At 35.9% G+C, this 25,886-nt stretch overlaps 1 protein-coding gene across 1 annotated transcript; it reads right to left on the minus strand.

Moving 5' to 3' along the window:
• Positions 1-519: 519 nt before the first annotated feature.
• On the minus strand, positions 520-24,139 carry LOC124156904 (extracellular tyrosine-protein kinase PKDCC-like). The gene is made up of 5 exons (XM_046531389.1): positions 23,180-24,139; positions 5,322-5,435; positions 4,049-4,604; positions 3,302-3,453; positions 520-791 (listed from the first exon to the last, which is right to left on the minus strand). The coding sequence occupies exons 1-3, from the start codon at positions 23,789-23,791 to the stop codon at positions 4,062-4,064; spliced, it is 1,269 nt and encodes a 422-aa protein (XP_046387345.1). The 5' UTR covers positions 23,792-24,139; the 3' UTR covers positions 520-791; positions 3,302-3,453; positions 4,049-4,061.
• Between the last annotated feature and the right edge of the window lie 1,747 nt (positions 24,140-25,886).

Here is a 25,886-nt window from a genome sequence, read left to right on the forward strand (position 1 = left end):
GCAACAGGCTTAGCAGGGGATTTTAAATAAGATAACAGTTTTCTTGGTTTCGTTAGCAGTGGCTGAAAGGGCCATCCTAATTTTATGTAGGACTCATGCTTATATTCACTTTCATAAAATTTTTACCCTGCTTTGATCTCAGCTTTATAAATGCCTAGTATTTATTGATTTCACTTCCTCACATCGTTGAATACTTACTGTGAGTGAAGTATTTATGTTCAATTATCCAACTTCCTCAATTCTTCCCATAAAAGCAATTGCTATGGAGAAATAGTCGAAAAACATTTGATTTATGCTTAAAATGTGGTCAAATGCCATTTTATTAAGCTCATGAATCACATTTCATTTCCTCATCCAATAGTACGCAAACAATTATCCTAAATCAAGCAAACTATAATTACTGTCGTATTCAATGATGAACAATAATTTGTTTTTGAAAATCGTGGTATGAAATAACGTTTTACCTTTGTTTCAATTTTATGAAAATAGATGGGATGAGTTTAAGGAAAATAATAAAAATAATTTTTCGAAAACGTTTTATAAAATTGCTAATATAAACTTTTTCATTAATCACAGATTGATGGCTTCATTTAATAAATATTACAGTTAAACATGGAACAGGAATGTTTCAGTAAAAAAATAGACTCGCAGGCTTGAACTCTTGCAAAATTCTTTTAAATATTCTGCTACTACTTGAGATCCATGGAATTATGTTTACATTTTCTTGAATTTTCATTCTTCGAATAATTCATTCTTCTTGGTACTGAAGTGATCCGTCATGGCTGAATTCCCTGTAAAAATAGTTGCAATGGTATTAAAATGAATTTAAATTGTACCGCAGTAAATTGTAATTCTGAATAGGTTCCAACAAAATAAATACAATTTTAAAACATGTTAATCCTGCATTTGCCCTAAAATGGCCAAATATCTCCTAGAATTGTGAAATATTATCTTTTTTTTCTACTAACCGTGTGACAGCTAATTTAATACAACTGGATGAATTTTTGGTCATTTAATTAATTGCCTTCTCATTATATTAGACTAGCTGACCCGGCGAACTTCGTATCGCCTAACAATCAATGAACTTACAGTTTACTTACACCATTTATAAATCAAGAGCGGCTGTATCGTTTTTAATCATTTTTAATTTATTATAATGAAATAAGGATGCAAATTCAATAAAACTACGTAAATGAGTACCAAAATTGCTTGTCAGAAAGACATTTTCTTTATTGAATCTACATAGGGTGGATCGGAGCACGTTTACGCGGATTTTTTTCAACAAATTTTCTTACGTTTTAGCTTAAGAAATTTTGGGCATTGTGGTTTAATAAAGCAGTTCATGAAATAAAAATTATACGAATTCAATGGTTGGCTATTTGCGTTATTAGCTGTAAAAAAATGTTTTTAGGTCCAAGTCCGTTGCATACACTTGGCCCATTCAGGGGGGAGGTTGACACAACCCCAGACCGACGCTTGACTGATGCTCAAAATGGTGCAAGAAAAGCCCATATGAGGCAGCATTTGCATTAAATGACTTAAGGCGCACCAGTTTTAGTATCTCTGTTTGGTAAAAATGCACTGCGTAAACGTACTGCATGCGTAAACGCACCACGGTGAGCCCTACACATTCGGGCTTTATGTCTTGTGTCAAGCACCTTCTGATAAACAACAGTTTTTGTTTTGTTATCAGGCGCAAGATGAAGCAGATGAAGCTAAATAAATATAGCGAAGCAAAGCAGTGACGCAGCGAGGGGAGGTTTTGGGGAATAACCCCCCCCCCCCAAGAGCTTAGAGAATTTTTTTATGAAAGATTTTGTTATTAATATTAGGGGGACGGATGACTAACAAACAAAACATATTTAACTATTCACACAGCCGCAAAACCCACTATTTTGAACTGTTTATCTATTTTGTAAAATGTCTGAGGGAAGTGCCCCCACACTTCCCGCTTACCTTAGCGAGTTTTCTATACCCTACAGACCCGTGGTATTAGCTGCGCCCAAAACCCCCTATCCTAGCTACGCAATTGAAGCGAAGGAAGAAATATAGAGGATGGTTTATCGACTCGTGAACATAGCACGTTAAATTGACCATGAGAAAATCATGGGTTTTCATTAGCACATGAGCACAAACAACACAAAAACTGAAAGACTGATCATGCGAATTTTTTAATCGTTATCACGAATGCAACACGAATTGGAAATTGAATAAGTTTAAGCTCAAAAGGGCATATGAGTTGAGATCATGGAATCTACGGAATAAGGACTTCCTCACCTTTGAATTTTCCTTTGAGTGAAGTTGCGTGAATCACATTCATTACCAATTATTTTAATCACCAAACACGTTCCGTTGGATAGTTATGGTTGGTTTAGGCTTCGAAAGATCATGAACACAGAAACTACATTTTTCTGTAAATCGTGCCTTGGTAAGCCAGGTATGTCCAAGGACTTAAAATATTCAGATAGATAGTTGGTGATTTCTTCTTCGTTTGTTACACATTTAAAAGATTTGAATTCATGCAGAGTACGAACTATTTGAATTTACCTCGTTTTAGTCATCTGCATCTTAGTTCTTGCTCGCTAAATCAACCATCTTTGATTCTTTTGGAGATCAATCTTATTCTGGAACTCTCTGTTGATGAGCTCACTGAAACTAATTTGCAATCATTTCATGGAAATGAGTTAAAACTACTCGATTCCTCGACAGGAACACGGACATTACCGTTTGTCAACAATTGCTTGGAGATTTGTTTACAAACACGGTAGTGAAGTGTCAACTCGAGCTGGGCCACGGCTGGGCTTACAATTAGCTCGAATTGAATTTTTTAAATGTAATTTCAATTTAATTAATATTTTGAATATATTTAGTAATTAAAATGTTATATTGTTACTAAATTCAGTTATTAAAGTGGTAAAAACAAAACAAATTATTTAATTTGTAGTTTTGACCGATTTATCAATTGTTGTGTTACTATAACTCCGAAAAGCATGTCCATAGGAAAGAGATGAATTTTTTTTGTGAAATTATCCTTTTTTTAATAGCCTATATGTTAACCCCGCCTGAGACGAATCCAAAGAACCAAATCTCATTGAAATCGGTGCAGCCGATTTTTCGGTGCAGAAGATTTTCCTTAATACTTCGGTTTTTCTTAAATTTTCTTTAAACTTCGCAAATTGTAAATCTTTATTCGGAAAAATATTTTATCTCCTTTATCCTCGTCATGCATCTCTTACAGTAAAAAAAGTCACAGTTGGAGCCATCTGATTTTTAAGTACCTAGCTATGTCTAAGGATATCACCTGTCCATGTGTGTTCCTGGCTGATATTACATTATATAAAATCATTCACGAGTACATCTGCGGCACATTATATACATTGAATGCACTCTTCAGCTGATACGTCGTTTTGTCATACAAGCCAGGGATATCACTGTCAGGAGCAAATTCAGCACCTGAAAGGCAAAATAAAAATACTCGAATGAGTTGCTTCGGTATCTTCTATTCTTAAAGTCTTAGTTAATGATAAATTTCGATTAATTCATGGGATTAATTACTTGACCAAATAAAAATATCAATTCTGATTCTCTTTTTGATATTCAATACTCATTTTATCGGTCAAAAATTGAGAATAATGTCTCGTTACTTCATGCATATCAACATGTTTCGAACCATAGAGACTTGATAATGACCTCTATGGTGCGAAACGTCGTACGGACAAAATAAATTAGTGGAAATCAACGAAGTCTCCTTTTCATTTTCGGGGATAACTAATTTGTATCCAAAATTGCTACATTTAAACGAAACGTGAAGCATACGATTTAACGATAAATTATAATTTTAATAATTTACTCTCTCAATCTTTACTCTCCTTTTACTCTTCATCTTCAAAATTTGAACGGAAAGATTTTAAAAAGTTTAAACTTATTCACAGCTCTCTGAACTTATTTTCACGCTCACTGGTGGTAAATTCATAACGGTGACGTACTAGCTTATTATACATTGGGAAATATATTGTTTAAAAGGTGGAGTTGAACCGCGTTTTTATACCTAAGGTATCTGCCTATCCCACTGGAATTGAATAGGCGCCCGTCACCATTTCAGGAGTGGTCGGCTTGGTTATCCTGTGTTTTATTGTCCCTGCCTCCCGAATGCCATAGGTCGTGAAACTGGTGACTAGCTTCTCTGTTGCAGCTAGTATTTCCTCGGAATTCCATTTGGCAGTTTTGTAAGCTTCCAGAAGCTCTTGGATGCTGGGTTCAAGCGTAGAAGGGGCGTTGAGAGGTAGGAAGAGGCGAATGAAGTGTCGCCCTGCGTTCCACACATTGAGCTTTTCATTGTGTCCAACGCAGCGTCCTCGTATGCAAGGACTGTGAAAGCCATCTACTCCGGATGACTCATTGAGCATCTCTGACGGCAGGCGCTGAAGACAATCATCCGCAGTGATACAGGAGGGCTCCGTGAGTCTTACGTCATCAACGTCTGTAAGCTTGAGAGTAGTCTTTCCGACGAGTACGAACTGTTGCCTCCGAATGTCATTCATCGCTAATGACCCGATCGGGGAGTGAGCTAAGCGATGGAGGATTCGAGCCACTCCAAGAGATAGCTGAAAATAAAGGGCAAAATATTACTCATTAAATGGTAAATTTAAAATGGTAAATATTGTAAATATGTGCACATGGATCATGCATGTCACCGCTAAGGTGTATGGGAAGGATTGAGTATTTTTTTCCAACATGAAGAGGTAAACTGCGGTAAGGTACTAAGTAGGAGCTACTAAAATGACATATGGAAGAAAGTTAATGTCTCTCTACGCATGCACCATGCATCCACTACAGAAGTACTGAGATCATACTACAGTAATAGGTGGCAATAAAGCTGAATTTTTATTAATTACTTAAAGATAAAAAATGTAATTAGTAATTAAATTAAATTCATCTAAATAGTTTACAATATTAGATGGGTTACTCTTATACTTCCACTGAATTTTACTTCTGCACGGCAATTGATAGCTGACGGGTACGTGCTGGGTCAGCCTACTATACTTATAGTCCACGATAGCTTCGCATAGGAAGAGGGCTTTCAGAAAAACCATGCCCAAAAAGTCAACACAATCAACAAATAACGTGAATCTCTTCAACTTAAAAAATATTTAATAATCTAACTTATGGGATTCTTGCCATTAATTACAAATCGCAACATTTCATGCTATCTTAATTGTCCATTACTCACTTTTTGAACAAGCTGCCACCGATCGCATTAATATACTAAGAGGAAAATTGATATAAAATTGAACTGAACGAATATCCATTATAATACATACTTTGAGTCGGTCCTTCCATGATAGTTGAAGTAGTTTAATAGTGTCTAATGGGTCACCCAACTCGGTGACCAAGGCCATTGGACTGACAGCATCTGAAATGCACGATCCCAGGACCTGAAAGTAATGCCTGATTAAAGCTAGAGTAACTTACCAAAGGAAAATATTAAGACTAAGAGGCTACAGCAAAAGTTTCTCTTCACTAAGGGAAATGGACTCGAGGAATGAAGTTTCAACTTCTTGATAAAAAGCAACGTATTACCCGTAGTTAGTTTTCAATGCTGCCTGCAATGAAGCATATTAGTATGTGCCCTTTAGTGTGGGCGCAGTGATAAAATAATAACCATTTGCACCAGAATATAATGCCCAACTTTACGTTTTTAGGTACAATTTTAAATTACATGTTTTGCCATGCTGTAACCTTAAGCGTATTGGTTTCTGATCGAGTCGTAGCTAACCGCAAAGTTTTGTCCTGCATAGCTTGGAAGCACGTTGCTCTAACACAACGATTTTGACCTTTTTGTACAAATATCTTTGTTTTAAATTCTACGTTTTCATATGTACTTTGTCTGCAGAAAAATAACTGGTTATAATTTGTCGTATTTTTATTGTATTTATGCACTGACGCATCATAGTTATTGCAGCGAAGTAACCGTATACCTTGATCATATACGTATTGTAACAAGTCATATCAAAAGCTTTTTTAGTATATTTTCCTTTTTTAAAAGTATTTTTTACCATTATGATGTGAGAAAAATAAGATTATTTGAAATTATAAATTACCCTATTTCTCTTTGATGATAGAAATGATGTGTTGAAGTCAGTCGGATTCACTAATAAACGCTATGTTAACAAAAAATGGTCAATTTCCTCTCCCTTATATGATGATTACGCTAAATAAATTCGCAAATGTTTGTATAAATAAAATAATTAAAATTAAATGGAATTGCTTTCAATTTTCACCCCACAGGTGATCTCAAAAACAGGGTGGAAAATATTGAAATGCTCTTCCTTTCTCTTTGAAATAAAATTTATCAAGGAGGATGTGAGGAAAAAGTCAATCAAATGGAATGTGGAACGACTGAATGAAGTCGGAAGGTCGATCGAAAGAATAAGTAGGGTGGTAGAATCGAACAGGAAGTCCTATTTAAGCCTTCTTTACGAGTACTTCACTAGAATTAATTCGGACGAACGCTAGAGTTGACAACTCAAAGTAGCGTCTCTTGGTTCGCGAAAACTTTCAATGGCGTAACTAAATATACCAAAGTATATGAAATTCTCAAAATTTAAAAATTTACTTGAAAACGTCAAATTTCTCTTTAAATTGACCTGCAGCAAAAAGAAACTAATTTTTCCAATAAGACCCATGAAATTGATTTCGCGTTCATTAACAGTTTCAGCAATGATTTTAGGTATGCACCTTTGATGGATGTGGTTCATATCAATTCAAGTATAGTCAAGTTAAGATATTTTAGATTGAAGAGAAACAGCAGAAGCCCGGCGGAGTGAGGGAATAATAAGAGGTGGAGTAAAATGTGCGGTGAAACGTAGCGTATGCCTTTAGAAAAGCGTAGCTTAGGGTAAGGCGCAGGCGTTGGAGGAGAAGAAGGGAGAGTGAAGAAGCATTCAAGATGATAGGAGGAGGACCCCTATCTTAAGTGAGGGAGCCTGTGGAACCTGGAAAGCGGCCAGCTGATCAAGAGCGAGATACGGAAGATCGAAGGTAATCTTTGGTACTAGCAAGCTGGCGTTAGTGGTGGTGATAGCACGAGTTATATAATGTGCTAAGGTTAAAGGGGAATTGGGAAATCCTTTACGAGAGAAGATGGGTAAGAAGGAAATAGGAACGAGGTAAGACGGGTCTCGAAGCTACAGTGGGTCATCGCTTTAATCTTTACTTCACACGGCGTATTCCCTTCCATTCCCTTTATTTATGCTGTTTGACCTTTAGCGACATCCCATGCATCAGACGCCCCCTGCTCTCTCTTCATATATCTTACGAGGACAAAGCCTTGTTCCATACGAAAGGATTCGCCGCGGGTTTTGTCCTTTTCCTTCGTTTCCCACTTCACGCAAGGGAGCTCATCGTGTATCTTGGTCAAATCCTTGCTTTCCGCATTCAAAATCATTCCATTAACCTTCTTGCATTGTGCAAAATAAATTTCAGGGGGAAAATCTTCTATCTTCACCTTTTTTAAGCTATTTCCCATTATTTAGGTGCCAATACCATCGAAAAGCTAGAAATCTGTGGGTTTCTGGTTCGAGTCTTGATTTTTGTGAGCCCTGTTTTTTTATCTTTTTAAGGCTATGGAGCAAATTCCTGGCAAATATTGTATTTTACATTATGGAGAATTATGTTTCTGTGTGAATTGAGTTTGAACGTATGAAGTTTCCTTTCATTTACGGCTGATAACAAGTGAAATTTCATCGGTGCAGTATTTGTACATTGGCTTGATATAAGTGATGAGAATCATTATGCTGGAAGAATAAGCTTTCTTGAAAGGTTTTCTTCTTCGCCCGAAATGGAACAAGTTCGAGAAGTAGAATTTGAATATGATAGCAATATTGCCAATGGAAATTTCAATTATGTACTATTTCTATCGTTCATAGGTTCTTCCGTCTATGGAAACCATCCGTAAATACTATACCGTGCCTATTAATTACCACACAAGGCAATGCTTAGTAGCATTACTTGCAGCTGCAAAATGCATAATTGTAAAATATCAAGTTTACTTCCTCGTATTTGGTTTTTTCCTTGTTTCGTACGAAATACACATATCCGCATTCGTGGGATGAGAGGTGCTCTATATTCATGCAGAATTTATATGAATGGAGATTTTATCAGCATTAATTATTTATAAAGAGATTATCTTACAATACGGGAGTCCCATTTCATAAATAAATCAGCTAAAAAATCACTTTTAAAGGTTTAAAGGAATAATCTCACATATAAGCAGGGGCAAGATACCTACTATGTTTTCACCTACGCATTAGGGCGCGAACCATATAAAAACGGTGTTTGAAGCCGTAGACCTATTTAAGCTGGGCTGCTGAAACTCTGAGTAAGCATTTTAATGTTAACTTCAGGGAGTGTAAATATAAACAGTTGTGTTCAGTGGGAGAACGTATACAGAAGGTTTTCCTTCTGTGAATGGAAGAGAAAAAGTAAAACCGGATGTTGGAGACTTATTGTAGAATCGTAGTTGGGACGCGTGTAGCGTTTTTCTCGTCAAGTAAGCCTCCTAATGTTTCCTCCTACGTTGTACCAGTCCATATCCCTTCCTCTGGATCTAGCAATAACACAGATTGGCCTTTTATCATACCTCACATCTGTTCTACCGGCAAAATACACCTTTTTGCATTTGTTCCGCTGTACATCCTTGTCTACGCATACATAGAAATTCTGGCGCTCTTTTTGGTGACTCATGATTTCGGAGATAGTGGGCACAATTGTTCTGAATATGTAGCATCAACACCGAATTACTGAGGAAAGTAGAAGCAAAGTCCAGGGAGAGTGAACAAATTATAACAGCGAACCAGGGCCCTGCTCATAATGATACTGTTGAGAATGATGACACTGATGACAGTGGTAACAGTAGTTTCACTCGATATATTTGTGGTGCTAATTTTTTTGACGGATACTTCATGTGGCAATTGCTGTTTAATATTTAGTCCTCTTCCACCGGATCAACAATATTCTCGCAAAGTCAGTCTCTATACCTTCTCTTTTTTTTTAAACAATTAGTTTTTTACGAAAAATACATATTCATTATCCCCTTTGGATATGTGACAAATTATGCACAAAATTTAATTTTCAAAATATTAATTTAGTACTAATATGGTAGGATCATTTAAAAATATTACCCCAGTGGGATAAGTGCTGGATTTCGAGATTGCATGGCCGTGTTTAATTCATTTAGAGATTTAATTGCCATTGAAAAATTCACCATCTAAAATTCAATAGGGAAAGACTTGGCAAAGAAACACTCTCCCTCGTTGAATTATTTTATATTTATTCATAAATAATTAAAATATTTATGTAGCTGGTTAATAGACGAAGATTATGAGGTAAGTTGTGTATTTTATTTCAGCAAAAGTGTCAAAAGAATTCATCAGGAATTATGCTCTTTTAAAATTTCCCCCTCCAACTGTTTTTCTCCTACTTGTCCTTCACCAACTGCTGCATGTCTCTTCCACGATAGGCTGCTTCCCTGATTGCTAGGATTTGACCCCGTTTTCATACACCACGTGCGTAATTTTAATTAAATACTCGTGAGGGACACCATGCATAGCAACTCTTACCTTCTGGATCACATCAAATGAATATTGTAGCGTAGTTTCGAAAGAACTAATTTTAACGTACGCTCCTCACAACTCTCGGGTAAAAAAGCCCAGTTACTAACTTATGCTCCAGGCTGCAATTACGCTCGGACTCCATGCCTCATACTTTATTTATAAGAACCAAAATTAGTTTTATTTGTTAATATTTTATATTATGCTTACGGCTATCAATAGTTTTACTTTTCCTCCTCCCTTCATAGTTACATGGATTTTTGAAAATGGTTATGGCTTTGATTTTAGGAAGAGCAATAATGAGTTTATTGCCATAGAGATTAATGACGAATTCAATTCTAAGTATCGTGGTTTAATTGATGTGTTGCACTCATATTTTAACGCGTACTTTCTACTACAGGCATTTTCACGATACAGCGGTCTGTTTGATTATACTATTTAAAAGAGGATTCCGATTCAAATAATTCAGTGCAAACTTGACTTCTTTCATTGTTTTTTCTTCATTAAATAAACTACTACTTCTTCCACCAAATTGACTGTACTTTTTGGCGGCCTACTGAGCCAGGTTTTGAGTGCTGAATTTAATATTGTCCATATAAATCTTGAAAATTGGAAAAGTGGCTTCCAACTGAAGTATTTTTCATAAAAGACAGTATTTATAGCGTATTTTGGTCGAATTCACATTTCAACATTTAGACCGTGCATAAAACTTGAAAGCCGATTTTTATGTAGTAGCTATCGTCAACATGAATCACCAATACTAGCCATCGATTCGAATATAACGTATCTTCCTCATCCGTCGATAAAATAATTTCCATTTGAATTGCCTCTTAAAGTAATAATATTCACGAGATGTTTGAAATAATTTACTACGAGTGACCTATTTCTTTGCTCTATCGTGATTTTTTTAAATAATTGGTTATGTAGCCCATTTAAAGAGAAAGGAATTTTTCATGGCCTTGTACATCGGTACCTATTCAGCTCTGGAAACGCTTATTCCTGGAAGATTTATGAAACAAAAAATAGACTGTCACAATAGATACAAAAAATGAAATGTATGCCATCTCGAAAACCATACCACGGGTCAATGCAACATTTTCAAGCTAGACTTTAGCGTAAGTAAAAATAATATTCTGTCCCTTCTACTTTCAGTCTGTTTATCAAAAACAATTTTCGTTACGTTTATTTATTTTCAAACCACTTAAAAGTGCAGTTGATTTCAGCAAATTATCATTTCAATTAAATACCTGAACAAATATGCAGTCAGTCTTCTATTTCACAGTTTAATCTGCTGTAGAAATAAAAACAGAAAAAGAGGAAAAGGAGAAAAAGTCACTCGATATTGCTTTCCAAGTGAGACATTTTAACCGGTTTTCCCTTATTTTTCTTTTCCCTGTACGCTAATGAGTACGTATTTAACAGTGAAGTTAATAGAAAATAATGATATATACTCATTCCAGTACGTTTTGATTTCAAAATACAAATCAAGAATAAAGCCATCGTTACATTGTATTTATATTTTAAGTTGTCTGGAAGCATGTAAATTAAACTATGAAGGCATAGAACATAAAATTTGGAAACTTTCTGAATGTATCATTGCAAGAGTTCCAAGATAGTGTTGAGTAAACAAAAGTTAAACATCGAACTCCTAATCCTGCACAGCAACGTTATGAAGTGGTTCATGTCAGAGCAGCGATTATATCTGGCTTCATAACATCTGAAAATTTCATCTAACGAAATTATGAAGTTCATTAACATTTAAATTATTTTCTAGATGCTGATAAATTTCGAAATGGTTTTCACTGTTCTTGATGAATATTGTTCCAAAGCGGAAGTGAAACTAGAAAAGTTTGTAAACGGATACTGTAATGTTTATCAATTCAATAAAAGTACCGGCCGCGTTTTGATTCCTACACAATTGATTTCAGTACCTCTAAATACGTCCAAATGAACAAATGGCTTCAATATTATCCACCGCAAGGAATAATAGTGATGCATGAAGTGCAACCATTGGGCATATTTCGATGATTCATCGTATACAAGGAATTTTTGGATTTGTAATATTTCCCTTGCAGTCAGCAGATCAGCAAAGCGTGAATTCAAGATAGCCAATAATGCTCAATATTTCATTAATGACCTTCCTTCCGTAAGTCCAAAGATATTGCCGAATGTTTCGAACTGCCGATACTAAATTTTGCTCCGACATAATTGACGGCCATGCATTTGAAGATCGAGACCCCTTAAGAGCATAACTCCAGCTTCACCGACGGAAGTTTGTTTTTCTGTTTTAGCGTGTTATTCGTTTAAATTTTAAGCTACCATCGTAATGTTCATGAATTAAATCTTTCATCCAACATTCACGTAAACCTCTATTTTTCCTCCCATAAAATATTGATATTTCTAATATATAATAGAGGAACTAAAAAAATCATGTATTGCGACAGAAAGGCAATAGTGATCAACATTTAAATTACAACTACAGTATTGAGGGATTATTTTTAGGGGAACTTCGAAAAATTCATATTCGTCAAATTAATGGTATTTCTCTCTCTTGAATAAATCGATGTATAGTGAAATTAATTAAAACTCTATCTTGGTACATTTTAAAATCAGTCTTTCTTTTTCTATTTAAAGGGGTTGAGATCCTCATGAGCTATTAACGTTGCTTTTTTCGTTTATATTTTATTTTATGATACTCTTATGACTATTGATGGCTCTAGAGCCTCTAGAGATGGCTCTTGTAAACCCAGATGAAGACCTAACTGTTTGAAAGCAGACGATGAGGGAAACTACTGAATTAAGTGAACGAATGCCGTTGTATTTGTCGGTGCGATAAAAGGACGCGTAAAAAAATTTCATTCGTTTTGGCCGTGATCCGTGAACTTTCCCCGTTGAATTCAGCCAGGCCTAATGACGCCCGAATTCATAATTGGATTCCGTCGTAAACTTCTAAAAGAACTCGTAAGGTAAAGGTGCCTTGGAGATCGTTAAAGAAAAAGTTGGAAAGGGTCTTGGAGCAAGTGAAAGGACTCATCGCTCCTCGTTAAAGTACATGCAAGCTTCATTTACAGAAGGTGGAGTGATTTTTTGATAGAACTCATATTATGACCCGTAAGGTAAAAAATAGGATATTTTTTATTCGGATATTACATCGGAAACAATACGTGTCGCTAGTCTGTCATGAGGGAAACCTGCTGATAAATAAATTTATCCTCTTCGTTACTGAGTGAGTTTCTGAGGTTTTGCTTAAATACAAATATTATATTTACGATAATAAAAACATGGATATACCTTAAATTTTATAGTACGGCGGTAAACGGTAAGCCTAATGATTTGAGATACATCTTTCTACATCAGATGTGATTTATCATAGTTAACTAAAAAAATCTATCATATGAGAGTCAGAGCCTTCCAAAGTATTAGAAAAAATTCAATCGTACTTTAATGACAGTCAACTTCTAGGGCATAAAGCATCAATTAATATAATTAAGGTAACTATTCCGCAACCCATATTTGTCTAATACATACACCATTGACGAATGTTTCTCAGGTTTTCAGCCAGGTTAATTCTTTTATAAAAGCCGACGTTTCGGGAGACGACTTGTCTCTCATCCTCAAGGCTTTATGGAAGTCCAATTTACACAAAGTAAAAAAAAAATCTATAAAGACTTCCATAAAGTGACAGCCTTGAGGATGGGAGACAAGTCGTCTCCCGAAACGTCGGCTTGTATAAAAGCATTAACCTGGCTGAAAACCCGAGAAATATTCGTCAGATGTATTCACCAGGAAAAATTAAAAATCGTTTATGTACACCATTGCGCTGAAATTTGAATAATGTTTTAAGGTCTATTACTCTAACCACTATCATCCTATGTTATACTTTATCCGTCTGTTTTTCCCGCCGTTCATTTGCTGCGATAATGCTATAAAGTGAAATTATGAACCAAAGATTACAAAATAAGGGATGCAAAAAGGCGTTCTATTAAGATAATGGGAACGAAGCGCAAGCGCTGTTATTGGCAATTTGATCGCTAGATATCTTCCATGACCACGGTTTAGTGTGTGGCTGAAGCAGTAATTTCCTCAACGTTTTATTGAAGCGTAAAATGGGGAAAAACATATATTATGCCCCATATTGCCATACTCTTCTCTTGCTTAATAAATCAATAGCATGGCCTTTATGCTAGCTCTGCTCAAGTTCACAGCAGAGTAGCGTACATATTGATGCAATTATGTTCATTTGATTCAAAGTGTGTAACAGAGTGTCATTTACCTACCTTCTGCTATTCAATTATTACTATGGGAAAATTATGTGCACAAGAGGAAATCGATGGGAAATTTACGCCTTTTGTCGTGTGCTTGCGTCGCTATGGTAATAGAATTATAATGAGCGCTGTTCACGGTATTATCTTCCTACAAGATTAGCTTTGTTTGATCAGCTTCAACGTAAAATTCGGGAAAGGTACCTGAGGTATCCTCGATCGGTCCCTGTCCACAATGGAATCACTTCATAAACCTGCAACTCATTCTATACATTATATATGGCCTCCTAACTCTCTGATCATGCCTTTAATCTCCTGAACTTGCATTTTTGTGATTCACTCGGGCTTCTCTGTGCCACTAGCCCAGATTCTATGCTCACCCGTCCGTATTTGTGAAATTTTAATGTCAAACCACATTCTTCTTTCAACCCACCCCTTTCTGCTCAATCTCTTTTTACCCTATAAATTTGTTCTAAATGGACTATTCCTTCTCTATGGACCCAGTAAATTCGTTCTAATTTATTAGCTGCGGCTGTGCTACGGCGTGCTCAATCAGTTCCGCTGCTTTCTAGCTGGCTTTTGTGTTTATAAAGAGCACAATTGAGTTTGGACAAGTAGTCATGCCTAATTCTTTGCCGTATCACTCAGGTACACGAAATTGAAATATAAAAATTCATTTTAGTCGAGGTATGACTGATTTTCCTATAGAGAGACTGATGGTAAATTAGTAATAAACCGGCTGAAGGTTACAGGGTGACCTAAAGGTGTTAAAAGTATAATTATGAATTACATTGGGACCTGGGATAATCTTTCCCTACCTATCACATGGATATTTAGCCTGATATTTTATATTGTAGTTCTAAGTCGATCAAACTACCTAGTAATTATTAGTAAGTATCAACTGGACTTTATTAACTAAAGATTTTCTCTAATTAAGTTATTTGGGAGGCATTGAGCGTAAATGTGCTTGCGCTGAATTTTCTGGGTTAACAAAACATGCATGGAATCGTATTTTTTGCGTCTTCAATTATATGCTCTTTAAATTATGTTAATAAGAGGGTGCCAAATGATTATTTTAAGAGAACACTTTAAAATAATGCGGTTACTCATTTGCACTAAATAATATCAAAGTATACAATACGCTTTATATTTATATACGCAAATATTACGCTTTGAGGTACGTGCGTGACACCGATTAAAGTGGAATAGATTAATAGCAGTTACTGTATGCAACACCTAAAAATGGGATGGCAGTAGTGTCACAAAATAATCAGTAATGCATTTTGAAAAAGCGGGTACGATAATGGGAATTTGCTTGTATGAATTAATGCTTTTGAAACTTATGTATAGAAAATTTTGAAGGTCATAATGTAGTAAAATTAGTAAATTATTTGAGAAGAGTGTTTAAAATTTCAATTGCAAAATTTTTCCAGTCTAAATTGAATACCAGATTTTTCTCTTGCGCAGTTCTAACTTCTTCTGTGGACTCCGGATTTGATAAGAAATATATTTTAAGTAATAAGTACTGTGTCTCATCCAGAACATTAGAAGCGAAAGTAATGATGAGTCTGATATTTAACGCAGTCCTGTAGGTGAAAGAAACAGTTTTGGCTGAGTGAGGCAGGGAGAGGAATGAAATAGGGTTCATGGATGGAATTGAAGGCAATGGACTTGTGCTGAGCTTAAGATGGAAATTCAACATAGAAAAGGCAATTAGCCGGGATGAATAATGATACAGGTGCGTAATTCTGTTTGAAAAACTACGCTAAACTGTAGTTTCCCGCAACGGAATACGGAACTAGCTTTCCGAACAGACTTTGTGTGACTATTTTTACATATTTTTTTATTTATTCACTTAAATAAATCAATATATTGCCGATATCAGAAAATGTAAAATTACCTATCTTTTTCATTAAGTTTAAGTGCAATGGTTATTCGAATAAAGCTGATTTGTGATGCTATTTGGTAACATTTTTAACCACACTTGAATAAAAGAAAATTTAAGTTTCGATTTCCCTCATTATTTTGTTTTTTTTTCATGTTACTATGTAGCCTGTTGGATACATTTAGCTCAGAGATTTCGTTTTACTTGAAAAAGTGTTTTAACAAACTATCAATACTGCGCCTCTAAAGTGCTATTCCTAGATTACAACGAAAATAACGCTTTCTCTATTTAGTATTAAAACTTATTTAATGGCATCTATGGTTTAGGTATCTGCTGATTATTCTTGGATATTTTCCGAACTGATTGGAATAGTTTCCGTTAGGCGAAATTCTTCCGAAAAGGTTTTTATTCATCACCGAACTTTACACTCACCGTTAGTATCATCTGTCCAATAGCCTAAATCGTTCCAAAGTTTGGTGTTCTGGAAGTTCTCATGTACTCCAAACCAATTCACACCTAGTATTCCTTGCCTGAAGGCTATGGTAAATTCCACGCAAGGAAAACTTTCCTTCTAAACTTCTCGTAAAAGGCGTAGTGCCGTGGAGGAGAGTGGTGAGTTGTCGACAACGGGAAGAAAGATTTTCCCATTCCGCGGGCGAGCGAGTTTGGTTTCCAGATGATTGGGCCAGAGTGCAAGAGGAGGTTTGGGGCATTCTTATATCGCCGATAGAAGTTAGGTGTCTATATTTTTATGGGTGCCGCTTGTGGCTCTAAGGTAGCCCTTGAAACCTCTACCAATGGGACCTTGAATAATATAGTTGGGTAGCAGGTTCCTTAGGGATTCAGGGTTTGAGGGGAATGAGAGAAAGAAGGTAGACAACCACCCTTGATTAAATGCTGGCGTGGCCGAATGAATAAGTACCTCTGAAGAGGAAATGCCGGCCAAACTTGTTAGTAGAGAAGGGGAATCGACGAAATATAAGAACTTACCAAACTTGTATTGATATTTTAATAAGAATAGGCAGTTTTGATTGAAATAAAATGGTAAGAAATTTCATAGTCTGATAAAAGAAGACATTTCTTTGTTATAAATGATACCCATGTGATGACAAATAGTCCCTAAGTAACTATCAAAGTTTAAGGTATGATTCATTTTGTAATTTTTCATTTTTCATTGGGATATGCTGATTTAAAAAAATACATTTTGTGCAGAGTATTCCGCATATTTACAGTAAAGTTAAAAAATTATTATGCAGTTTCCATAAAGTAGTATTTGTAGATTTCAAATAAATTAAAGCATTCTGTGTATAGTTGCAAAACCTATTAAAAAGCGTCAGTTTCTATGCTGCAGTGATCCGCTGATATTGTTGGAAAATTAGAATATCTGAAAATATCTTTTCCTTACGAATTCTTATGCAAAAATCCAAATTCTTTCCCTAAAATTGTTCACAGAGAGGGTAAGCGGTTGAAGAAGTACGAGCGATCGAAATGAGAAATCGTAACAGTTCACTTAAATTGCCTTAAATTTGGATCAAAATATGTCATAAAGGTAGACGCTAGAAAAATGTAAGATAAGGAAAATATATTGAAAATGTTAAGGCTCAAATTTTAGATACTCTAACTAGGGGCAAAATAGATATCACCTTGAAATGTCAGTAAAAACTCATCTAAAGTTCATAAAAATGGATTCCTTCGACTACAGATATCTTTCATTTCACAATCCATTATCATTACATTCATCATAGTTCCTCATGAAGTGGCAAATGTTCCTACTGAGAAAGGAGCAGAGAATGTCAGAGAAGTTATGTTGTTACTGTGGAAATACTTTGTCACATACAGCAATAATTTAAAGCAATTACAGTGAAAGAAGTCTCATACGAAAGATGGAATCGGTGCTTATTGTACGTAAGTTTTACAATTGGAATATCTACCAAATGTCCTGCATGAGTCTCGTCATCAAATCGATGTCTCTATCTAACCACCTTAAACCTCTAAACTTAGCTTATAAATTTAAATTTCAGTGAAGTCCTATTACAAAATTTATAATCGATATCCAACTGATGTCTCTTCAATCAGCTCAGAAATTTAATCAGTTAAAAAGGAGAGTGGTCCATGCATATGACTTCAATGCGGTTAAAATACGGATTATAATTCAAGAATCGGCAATAAGGATGAAATTATTAAAAATTGATGACGATGAATCAAAAATTAGAAAAGGATATAACTAAAAAAAGGGAAAAATGTTGAGTCTCTCGCATAACTGTTTTGGAGCATTGCTCTCTCTTGGATGTGCAAGATGAGAACGTTGCGAACCTTGCAACCTTGCGAACGTTGCAAGGAAGCGAAACGGTGGAACAAGTTAGAGATACATGGGATTATTTCCCTTAGCGATGCGGTAGTTTTATGTCCAAGCACCCAAGCTAATCTCACCAATTTTATATTTGACTATGCATGTATAGTGCACAGTTTGGAATGCACTGCAGATATATAAGGCAGATTTGTATCTTAAAAGCCTAGTGTCAAGGAATTTCAGCTTTTTCATTTTAAACGATTCTCCCCGTCTTTTCATTCCATCAACATTGGTATTGCCTGGCCAAGAAACACATATCTGCCTTCAAACCCCTTTTAGACGTTGTGGCTGTTCATAAATCCATGTCAGGAACACGTATGCCACTAATTAATTTTCCATTAAAGCTTCTTGAAAATAAAATCTGTGGGTGTCAAATAATTTTATATCGCTTTGAAATCTGCTATTCCCAACACCTTGGTTCGGCGTAATTATAGCTCGGAAGGGATTTTTATAAACTCGCTTTCAATGCTTATTATCACTCTCTCTGTAAGACCGTATAATTCCTGTACATAAAAATGTTCGAAAAGGCCTTGGAAGGAAACATAATTCCATGCTTCCATAAAGGACCAACCTCAGCTCTAGTATTCGAATACTAAAATTACGGAAAACCTCCCTGCGCAGTGAGCTATCTGTGGCTGACAGTGACTTGTAAAAGGGATGAGGGATTTGAATGAAAAAGTTGCCAGAGTAAGTTGGTTCCCGAAGAGGACCAAACCTGTTCCTGTCACGTAACTCCACCTCGTCTGAACTGGTGAATAACTGAGGTCTCACCGCTCCATTCAAATTGCTGGCCGCTTGCCTTGAAAATTTTTAAAGGAGACATATTAAAACGACCTGCTGTCATGCGTATAGCTTCAAAGCCTAGAGTGGAGCTAACCAAACGACCAAGGGGAGAGCATAGAGGAGGCCCGATTCCATTGTAATAGAATGCTGATTTTTGTTGCCGCTTCGGTTGTATTTTAATCAGCTTTCGAAAATGCCCCAAGTGCGGTAATGAGTACTATACGATACACTTTTTCCAATATTTTGTAGTGCAACGTTTGTTATTGCGGGGAATACAATCGAACAGCTATGAATTTCATATATCACATGATTGTGTATATGAATTTTGCTTAACACCACCAAGTTATACCTTGTTTCCCCGAAAAACTCGGATCACTTTGTCCGTCAGCGACGCGAGTGGCGACTTTTGTAAACCCATTTAAATGCGTGGTGCATGACAACACATTTAGAGGCCGACTTGAGGATCCTCTTGTGTAATATTCGTGAAAACTACAATACGTTTCTGTCCCACGTTAGGTAACTCATCGCTTTCCAAGCATTTACGCTTCTCCAAAACTTAAAGATTGACTGAGTTTCTGGAGTTGAAAAAGCCGAATACTTTTTAGGCATTTATCCCGCTTATTTACTTTTTGTTATCCGTTTTTAATCACGTGTTAAAACATTTTGTTTTAGCTGCGTATATTGTTATGTTAATAGATATTTCGTGGCAATTGCAGCTTTTATCTTCAGGAGGTCCAAACTCCTGAGGACGCTCTTTGAAATGGCCGCGAAAACTAGGCTGGCAACGCAACAGAACAATTGAAAACGACTGTTTATACGCGCTGCATATCGCGTTACAAAAACGTATGCACCGAGTTCCGTTTTTTATTCCTCAATATACACGTCAGATACAATATAATAACTTTTCTCTCTTTGTGGGACATCCAGCTGATGGGTAAAAATCGCATCTCGAGATGGTATGTGCATTGTTTTCTCATTTTCCTCATCGAATAATTTATTTAAACGAATTTTTACGGACATCTCTTACCCTCGGGCCCTTACTTTTTTCCTCTCCTGGCTCCCTGAAAAATTTTGCCAATAGAGAAATCTGGTCAATTTCTCGGACACATGCAACTAATGAAAAAAATTAAGATAGATATAGGTATATAAGGAATTTTCAGTCATTTAATTTCGCCAGTTTTCTGGACCTTGAGGATTATATCACAGTTACATTCGGCTCCAACGCGCGTCGTGAATTTAAAATATTAATGTAAGATATTGGGTACTACCTGGGTGGTCGACAGAAAGGCGTGGAGCTGGAATGAGATTTAAAAAGTGAGTACGTTCCTGTCTAACGAATTTTATGGTGGTCATACATAGTGTTAGGTGCATACAGTCGTATCTCACGTAACCAGGTACCTCGTTGATCAAATTCCCCACGACAAAGAAGCTGGTGTTATATTTTTATTCTATTCCCCTATTCTTCTTGATAGAAAACATCATTGTTTCTCTCACTTCAAGAATAGAAGTCGATACGCAAGATTCACTTTTCCGTTGAAAGGATGGCTGTCAGACTCCTATGTGAGCTACAAAGCGTATTATTTGGAATGATCTATTCCATGCAATTGGTCTACGAGCCGGAAGAAAAATAAAATTTGGGACGAGCAGAAACGGTTTTCAAAGGAGATTTGTGTACCTCTACTTTATCTTTTCTCAATAAAACTCTATGATTTTTCCATTGAGAAGAAGTTTGTTACTACGGAAATTCCTCATAATTTTATTCTTATACAAGGGCATAGAATTATGGGAAACTCTCCCACTAACTCCGTCTACGGATAGCCCTTTTGCCATATCACGGATGGAATCATATTAATGGAATGTTTAAAGATTAAATTCATTTATTGTAGTTATTACATATTTATTTCATTATTATTAATATTGGTGGTTTTCATATAATTTATTATACGTAAAATTAAAATATATTTTGAATTATCAAAATTAAATTTGTATCTGTAATTGCATTATCCAATTTCAATTTTATCTCTATTTTTAATCTCAAATACAATTTTCAGATATTTCAATGTTGGAAAAAATTGTTTTTGTTAAATCACCTTGTTTATACAAAATCATCTGTTTAAAAACCCAAAATATTGTATTAGTTACGTTAAAATTGAATAATATGGTTAAATAAGTTATAAAAACGAGGAATTTAATGATAGATATTGAAAAAAAATTCTTCCCATATAAATTCAAAGAAGATTGATTGAAGTAATAAATATGGTTAATTGCATTCAGGCCTCTTTAAAATAGAATGCTGAGCTAAAATATTTTTGTTGTACATGTGCAATTAATGAGCATAAAAAGAGATTATTGTCATCGAATTTATTGTTTGAAGCAGCGTGTATGAAGAAAAAAACTTAAATTTTCATTTTATATAATTTTAATCAATTTCCACGAGTTCAGAAAGTAATAAAGTATCGTATTTCTTCTGGCAAAGTATCTTAGTCCTTGAATTTCATCATAGTTATTTCATTAAAGTTCTTTTTATATTTTTTGCTATTGACCTTTACAAATAACTGTGATTGCCCTATTTAATTCTTTCTTGTTATTTTCTTTGTATATGATCCCTCTCTGCTTCTATTTCTTTTAATTTGGACTATCATATTCATACGTCCAATCGTTAAATAATCTTCTCAGGCCTCTGCTGAGAGATCGTTTTGACATAGAGCTGGTTTACTTTGCTTCTGCTTACCAAAATGAAACCAGGATTTGCAAATTTAAATCTATAATTAGCGAAGGAAAAATTTAAAATCATTGCACCAAAATTTTATATATCTTTTCACTCAGAAATGTTGGTATATTTAAATGATGGTAACAAATATACTGTTCAGATTTATATTAATATACTCAATATTCAGGTCAATTGTGTTGCGCAACAAACCCCATGCTTGGATGCAGAAGTTTAATAGTAATACGATCCGAAAACCACGACAGCACAGTAGGTAACCACATAGACCTTGAAAATAAAGCCATAAAGCAAAGGCGAGAGTTAAGATACTAACGGTAAGCCAGACGGTAAGTTTGGTACATTTACAATCATTTATATTTTAATTTTCTTATAGTCCCTCTAAACCTTTTTCTTTGAGTGTTAAATATGCTCTGCTAGACGTTTTGTATAAATTTGTTTCCTTTGATGGATATTTTGAAATAGGGTTTAAAGGTGCACATGCTTCATCCATTGGGGAGATCACATCGAAAAAATTAGCAACCATAAGCACGTGAAAATTATCTTTGAATTTTCCTGGGATACGTTATGATGATTACGATAGCTGTGATGAAATAAACTGGCGAAGAATTCTACAGTAAAAAGTTAAACTCATCAACCATAAAAACTATTAAGTCACAAAAATTTATGCCATTTTCTTCAAATATTTCTTAGTTAACGCAATAATGTTTCTAGTACTAGTTTGAGGCTTATGATTTCATGTTGTTGCGATTTATAGCAAGTGATATCGAAACGATTTTCTTAATTTTTAATACAACGTTAATCATATTATTTAATAATATTTTTCGATATGTGCATTGAAGTAAGTGTCAGTAAAAAAACCTTTATATCTATTAAAAGAGAATTACAGATTGCTTTCCTTAGTTTCTCTGGTGAAAGTGATATAAAAAACAGGAAAAAACTAATTTTCGCTTAATGGGAGTGTGTACTCATAAGTGTCTTCTCTGAAACATATATATTTATATGGTCTTAAAAGAGTATCGAAATGATTTTCATTGAAGTGTAAAAAATGTCATTTTTACAAGTATCAGTGCAATTCAAATCCCTCGAACAACACACCGCATTTCATTTACCAACATGTGTTTTTGATCACTATTTTAGAGTGAATCACATCAAGTAAATATAGTTACCTTAAGTATAATCATAATAATAACTTTGCATTTCCGGAGTTATTTCAACCGGTACATCCAATGTATATTAGCCAATTTGAATAGTATTTGGTGATGTTTTAGATTAGCTTAGCTAACTGTTTAACGTAATTAAAAACTGTAGACATACTGAGTTATTATTATCAATGTATTAACAATCCACGAATTGACGGCTGAGCTAATCCGATAAATACTTAAAGTATTGTTTGTTTAGCAGCAATGATCTTGACTTCTCTTCATTACTGAACAAAGTCATTCAGTCAGATTGAAGAAAGAAAAAATGTTGGATTTGCTAAATATACATGAAAAAAGACAAATTTAATAATTCTGAAAGAATTTCGACCTATTTGATATTATAGTATGTTTTCATCTTTACCTGAACAATATTCTCGTGTCTTAGTTGTCTAAGGAGGACCATTTCGCGTAGAATCTTCACCGAGACCTTCTTATAGCAGCCAGACGGCGATCCACCCGCGCTCTGACACTCCCGGAAGTCCAGCCCATTGAGGTTCACCGTCTTGATTGCAACGTCTCGACCCCACAATTTGGCCCGATACACGGCCTTCGTCCATCCACTGGCCAAGAATTCAAGGTCCGAAGCGGATTGTACTGCTGAGCACTCGAGGGCTTTGGTGCCACCGAATCCAACTCCTGCTGGTCTATCGTCTTCGTTTTCACCGGTATCGTTTCTCGTATCGTCGCCGAATCCGACCTTGTGCGAAAGCAAATCGGAGAGGTTACCGGCCGCACCGCTCCCGACTCCCGAGGACGAGTCGGATGACTCGTCGGCGAGGACAGCGTGTCGGAGCGTGATAGCTGACCGGCCGTTGCCTCTGCCTTCGCCGTCTTTACACGCCCTGTCGTAGGCGGCCTCCTCCCTTACCGGGTCGAACCCGGGCCAGAAGAGGAACGTGATGGCCATTCCGAAGAGGCAGCCGTACGACACCACACAGATACACATGACTGCTGAGTACGGGCACACTATCATCGCGGTCTTGGGACGGGCATTGCCGGGTGTAGTACACTTTTAGAGTAGGGATTCTCTAGAGAATTTACCTGATTTTTATGAGTCTCTTCGAGGGATCTAAAGAATTATTAAAACTTGGAATGTACAGATTGAAACGGTGAAAATACATTCACAGTTCTCATCCTAGGGATATTATGGCCGTGCTATCTATCTTTTCGCTGCCATGTATCGCATCTCGTATAACCAGTTCCTGTGCGGTATCAGTTATGTCCCGGAATTGAAGAGCGTGCTTCCCTTTCCTTCTTCTACGGGAGTTAGCCTTGTACGGAAATATTGCAGAAGGTGGAAGAGCACCAGCTGACTTCAAGGAGTCGGGCTCGACTATGGAGACCACGGAAGCTATGGTCTGGTCGTCAAAGCGAAAGGAGGGGTGGTTTCCCTCACGAGGGGAGCCGACGCGGCGCCTGCGCCCTGATGATCAGATTTAAAGGGGATACTTTCTCTCGGAGTTCGGCAGTTTTACTCATAGCGGGAGATGCCTTGAATCGGAGGAGCAGAGGTCCCTGAGTTGGCGTAGTGTGGCTGTGAAAATTTCGCCCCAACGGGTTCACGCTAAATATGCCTGTATCACTGTAAACTACCGTCAACAGTTTTTAGGTGTTTTCAGGTACATATATAATATAATGGATATTTAATTTACCTCATATGACGATAATATAAAAATTATTTTTTTTACATATAATTAAATCTCACGAACGTTTTCAATGCATTTGTGTCATCTTCCGTCACAGCTCCTTGAGATTAAGCTATTTGTTAAAAATTGCCTGTGATATTTTTATTATTATCGGTTTTACGAAAAACATCACCATATTGATTGGAATTCCTTTTTTTCACCCCAATGATGAGCTGTTTCACCACCCTCGGAATTAATGCTAATATTTGCGCTTACTATGCAATGCAAGTATTAGCTGTAATGATTAATATGAACATTGGGAAGAAGAAAAAAATAATGAAATAAACATCCATTGAATCGGATTGATGATGTATTTTTACAAAGTTACGACATTTATTGTCACTTATTTCAATATAGAAACATAAAATCCAATAACTGACTTGAAAATCAATGTTTCTTAGCTTTATTTAGCAATACTTTTTAGCGATTGAACTCTCTTTTCAGCACTTATTCCAACTATTATTATTACCGTACCCTACTTTCACACGACGTAGAACCTCGTTTAGAAAAGTACTTCATTTTCTAAGTGGGCAAAATAGTAACGAATGATTTGAACAAGGACTTGAAAACCTCTATCGTCGAAATTGCATGCTAAAAAAAAAGAACGTACAGGGGTATTTTCGAAAAATTTCGGATCAGCCAAGTGAATAATAGAACCAAAAATGAGTTGCCTCATTACAATTATTTTTATGAGATACTATCCACTCTCTATCTGTATCTCACATGTCTTCAGTCGATTCCAGCGCTTTATCAGGGGAACAAAAATAGTATCCATGACCGTGTAGAGAATACAGTTCCTATTAGCCATTCTCAGGTTTTTTGAGTTCATCCACTTTCATGAGAGAGTTTCGCCACTATCCCCAAGAAAAATACTTCTATCGATCTCTTATAAAATTGAAATTAGCAGTCCTGAAACTTCATTTCCGCAAATAATAATATAATGTAATAGTGCAAATGGAAGGTCTCGGATGAGTCACACATGACGGATTATAAGAATGCTAAAGAGTATACTTAAGTAAATATGAATAGGTTTGCTCATAGGGACATTTTTATTAAGGATAGATCGATGTGTCAGACCAATCTCAGGATATCTGACTAATTATGATGAATTTCTTCCGCATCTATCAATTTTATATTTTTTTTGCTCGTCTGCTGTCTATTTTCGTTTTCTCCACTGAATTCATATGAGTATCGCACCTTGAAGTCAATTCAAATCACGCCAGAAACTCTCGACACATTCCATCCCTTGTCTCCGCAGCCCTTAGAGCGCTACTCTGCCTTATGTATTTTTCCATCATTTCAATCTCCTCCTGGCATAACTATTCCATTTACCGGCTCCCGTTCAATCCCCATTCTCACTCAGGAAATACTTCTCGACGTTTC

The sequence above is a fragment of the Ischnura elegans genome, chromosome 4 (assembly GCF_921293095.1).
Source record: "Ischnura elegans chromosome 4, ioIscEleg1.1, whole genome shotgun sequence".
NCBI lineage: Eukaryota > Metazoa > Arthropoda > Insecta > Odonata > Coenagrionidae > Ischnura > Ischnura elegans.

Excerpts from the sequence above, each read along its gene's own strand:
- LOC124156904 (XM_046531389.1), bottom strand. The coding sequence starts at position 23,791 with ATGATAGTGTGCCCGTACTCAGCAGTCATGTGTATCTGTGTGGTGTCG. Across the intron at positions 5,436-23,179 it reads GACACGAGAATATTGTTCAG|GTCCTGGGATCGTGCATTTC; the intron begins GTAAAGATGAAA and ends CATTACTTTCAG. Across the intron at positions 4,605-5,321 it reads CATGGAAGGACCGACTCAAA|CTATCTCTTGGAGTGGCTCG; the intron begins GTATGTATTATA and ends CTTTATTTTCAG.